Source organism: Amphimedon queenslandica, unplaced genomic scaffold, assembly GCF_000090795.2.
Source record: "Amphimedon queenslandica unplaced genomic scaffold, v1.1 AMPQUscaffold_11595, whole genome shotgun sequence".
Taxonomy (NCBI): Eukaryota; Metazoa; Porifera; class Demospongiae; order Haplosclerida; family Niphatidae; genus Amphimedon; species Amphimedon queenslandica.
This window is the reverse complement of record NW_003548163.1, coordinates 6,207-10,460: the sequence shown is the minus strand read 5'-3', so window position 1 is coordinate 10,460 and position 4,254 is coordinate 6,207. Positions and strand designations below refer to the sequence as shown.

The following is a 4,254-nucleotide window of genomic DNA, read 5'->3' as shown; positions in this document are numbered from 1 at the left end:
AAATCATTGCCAATCAGTGCCGGTATCAGGTAAATAATCTCAGGGTCACGAAATGTTGCAGAAAAATTGTTTGAATGGTAAATTTTTCCATATATTGGTTTTGACTCCCAGTAGAAGTACTCAAAAGGTATGTAACCGCCTTTAACATTGAAAATGTAATAATCGGAATCGCTAGAAAGAACCGGGCATCCATAAGAATTTGCTATTGATGCAGTCAATTCATCTGCATCTCCATCAGCAACAATAAAGCGAATCCTAAATTCTTTTAGTACCTCCATAAAGACTACTTTAGCAAAGGCTGGCAAACATGAACGACCATCTTTAGGATAACTACCATACAAAAGGCAGGACGAAACGCATTCTGCTGTCTCCTTTCTCCTCTTTAGGATGACTGGGCCTTTTTCTCCTTCGTAATCCACACCATCAAACACAAGAATAGGCTCTATGTCGGATTCTTTTAGGTTGGTCAAGAAAGTCCTACATTTCTGATCAAGCTCCTTGTACTGGCCGCCATATTTCCAGTCTATCCCGTCATAAAGAGAGTAACAGCAGCTCATAGCGTCTATCAGCAAAGGGCCTCTTAGTGGAGGATCTTTTCCTATCTCTTTCCATTTGTAATTCTTTTTAATGTAGGTTGTAAGGCCCCAGATACCCATGATTTATGCTTGAATTTCAAAAATGCAGGAGATCAGCCACACCCTTCAACAAGCCACGCCTTAAACTGTTGACTTCGAGCTTCATGTTCATCATGAAAATTTAATTATTGTAAGAAAGATTACACAACAAGAATAATAATTATGATATCTAAATGTATTATGTACTCTATAATAGTTATTATTTATGAAGTAAAAAATAATGTTAGTTAGTTATTGTGTACTTTGCGGCAACTTGCACACATTCATTAAATTTTTGTAGAGACACTCTAAAGGAGATCCAGTTACCATCATGCTTGCTTTGATGCCATCAAATTCTATTTCTTCCAAGCAAGCACAAAACATGCAGATTTTACCATCAAACATAACTGGAGAAGTAAAGTCAAGAGGACGCTTGAGGAAGTCATTCAGTTTCATTGCCTCATAATACACGCATTGCCACATTGAGAAAGAGTGGAGGCTGTCAAGCTGCTGATCAGTAAACTGTCTTGACCTTCTACCTTGAAGATTAGACTCACTTATGACATCTCTTCCTGCATCTCTTCCTTCCTCACTGGAACAAACTACAAAGCAAAAGAGAAGAGCATCAATTTGTTGTTGAGTAAGGGCCTCAGCATTCCTGCTCCAGTAATGCAAGGACAGTGCAACCAGCTTCCATTTATTTTCAAACTGGCCCAATTCATCTGGCGAGACTCCAAATATACCACAAAGCAATCCAAGTTGATCTGAACTTTGACAGTCCTCCAATTTCGCTGGCCCAACAGAAATATATTGCAAGTCATGGCGGCCAACACGCATTCCTTCTTTAATTTTTTGTTCCTTTAGGTAAGGTTTTAATAAACCATACAAGTGGCTTCTTAGAGGTACCCCAATCTTCATTGATGACTCTTTTTTAGGATTATCTACAGTAGTTGGCAGCATGCATTTATTGAGAATCATCGGGTCCAGTATTGAAGTTGAGAAGCATCCAGCACGATATTGCTCAAGTATCCATGAAGGCAGTGGTGTCCCAGTGGCTGTTTCCAATTCTGTGCTCTTTTTGGTATCATCAATGTTTATTTTATCAACTGTGTACATTTCTTTTGCCTTGCGAAAGTTTTTCCTAACAATTGCTATACTTTCAGGCTTGCAGGAACATGACGAGAAGAATTCCTCCACTGATGAAGATGAACGAATTGAGTCCACCACATCAGATATCCTGTTACTACTCCCACTTGTTCGTCTTGCGCGACCAAACTTCCCTCTTGTTGCAAAAATGCTCGACGATGATCTTTTGTTAATTGATGCCATTACATCATGCCATGCACCTCCGCCATCAGAAATAAAATCATTGCTGGCGAGGGCAGGTATGAGATAAACAATATCAGGGTCACGAAAAGTTGAAACGAAATCAGTCCAGTTGTAAATCTTCCCGGTAATGTGATGCTTACAATCGAACGACTCGAAAGGTATGTAGCCACCTTCAACGTTGAATACAAAAAAATCAGAATCATTGGAGAGAACTGGGCATCCATGATAATTAGCTATAGATGCAGTCAAACTATCTGAATCTCCATCGGCAACAATAAAAGGAACGTTCATTTCTCTTATTACCTCTGACATTACTATTCTAGTAAAAATTGGTAGGCAAAAACTGTCAGTACCGTGGCCAGTCAATAGATAAGACGATATGTTCTCTATGTCACTCTGTTTCCTTTTTACCAGAGTTGGCCCCTTTTCCCCTTTGTAGTCCACACCATCAAATACGAAAATCGGCTCTATATTAAATTTCCGTAGGTTTGTAACGAAATCGATGCATTTTTGCTCAAGCTCTTTGTATTGTCCGCCATGTTTCCAGTCGATGTCATCGTAAAGACAATAGCAGATACTCATCGCATCTATCACCAGTGGTCCACTTAGCTGCGGACCATCTTTGCCTATCTCTTTCCAACGGTAGGACCTGAGCATGTAAGTTTTAAAGCCTCTGATGCCCATTTTAACTCTTTGCAAACGAATCACTTGACAGTATGACTTTGCAGCAGATTTATTACACCACCAAAGATGGACTATGGTATGAAGGGGTGGCAGTACAGCACAGCAAGAAAAACAATTAGATTAATCACCCAGATAACCAGTTATAAAGAATTTTAAAACCATGCAATCACAATAATGAATCATGATGCAATATAGATCTAAACTGCAATAAGACAACGCCTTCATGCACGCCCACATCTTCAGTCAACAACAATGTCTGAAGATGAAAGAAGTTTCTCTACTTCTCTTTCTACTCTGTTTATTGAAGGAGTATTATCTTTTCTCCGTGGGATAAAAGACGTGATACTAGGCTGTGTATTTGCCTTAAGCATCGTTTACAAGTGAGAAATAGACTAGTTATGAAGTGTGAATTAATCAGTATTGTGATTGTACTTTATATTTTGGGGTTGCTTGCTATTAGGAATAGTAAAATAAGAAGCAAAGTGGGCCTATCATTCATATTAAACGGATTCATTCTAGCTGTGAGTGATCAAGTAATCATGACGCAACCACTCGCCCTCCCCTCCCCTTCTCCCTCTCTCTCTCTTCCTTTATTCTTATTAGTCAAGTATACTCTTGTTTGAACATGTTGTTCTGCCGGTAGTATTGCTACTGACCAGCTGGACATTAGGTAAGAGTAGGGGAGACAGAGGAAAGGGAAATTCTGTAGTATTATTAATTATTAATCAATGTGGAAGCAATTGATTTGGCAACTGGAGAATTGCCAAAATATTAAAGAAACACTTACTGATCTTCCTCTCTTCTATTTTATCTTTCTTTTCTTTTCTAGGTCTCTTTGGTAAGGATTTAACTTCCGAGCAGTTGTCCTGGTTGGAATCGTTGCTCTCTTACACATTCACTGGTCTATGGATGTTACCAATGTTCCTAATCTGCACTCCAATAAACAGCATATGGTTCAGGGTATGACACAATTTTTAAAAAATAAAGAAAGTCTAATATAGAGCTAATTAAATGCTGCATTGTTTTAGCTGATAAAATTCCTTTATTTATTTCATTTAGGAGATTGCTATTGAAGCAAATGATCAAGCAGCCAAATCACTTAAGAAGAAGCCATCAAGGTGAGAAGTTAATCAAGAGATTCCTTACAATTATAACTTGCAGGTGGAATTTCAAATTAATGATTACCGATCTCCTTTATGCAATGGCTATAGAAATAGTCTTCACAATACAAGTACACGCCCTCTCCTTGCAGTCAAAAATACACTCATTCTTTACATCATTTATTATTTCATACACTCATCCTTTATTTCATTCATCTCCCCATGTAGTCAACAGCAGTAAACTTCTTACCAGTTGGAGGCTCAGCCCTATCGTTAATTCACATGTCATTCCTCTATTCATTGTATAGCTTTGAGTACAAGTGGTTCTATCAAGGTATTAGCACAGTTCCATATACATTATTAACTACTTTAAGTTCCATGTACAGTACATTATTACATTATTGCTACTCTGCACTTGAAAGGTATAACTGTGCAAAAGAGACTGAGTTACATTGAGCTCCAGTGGCCATATTTCCTTGGATTTGGTCTGGTCCTTTCACTCATCACTTCTGCTCCTCTTCTCTCTC

The 4,254-nt window shown here is 38.4% G+C and overlaps 2 protein-coding genes across 2 annotated transcripts; both read right to left on the bottom strand.

The window, feature by feature from the left end:
• Nucleotides 1–120: 120 nt before the first annotated feature.
• Nucleotides 121–656, bottom strand: LOC105315176 (protein asteroid homolog 1-like; the record flags this gene model as incomplete). Its single annotated transcript, XM_011409721.1, has 1 exon — nt 121–656. A coding segment is annotated over exon 1 (536 nt), but the record flags the coding sequence as incomplete, so codon positions are not given.
• A 210-nt stretch (nt 657–866) lies between these two features.
• Nucleotides 867–2,627, bottom strand: LOC105315175 (protein asteroid homolog 1-like). Its single transcript, XM_011409720.1, has one exon. The coding sequence runs from the start codon at nt 2,625–2,627 to the stop codon at nt 867–869; it is 1,761 nt and encodes a 586-aa protein (XP_011408022.1).
• Between the last annotated feature and the right edge of the window lie 1,627 nt (nt 2,628–4,254).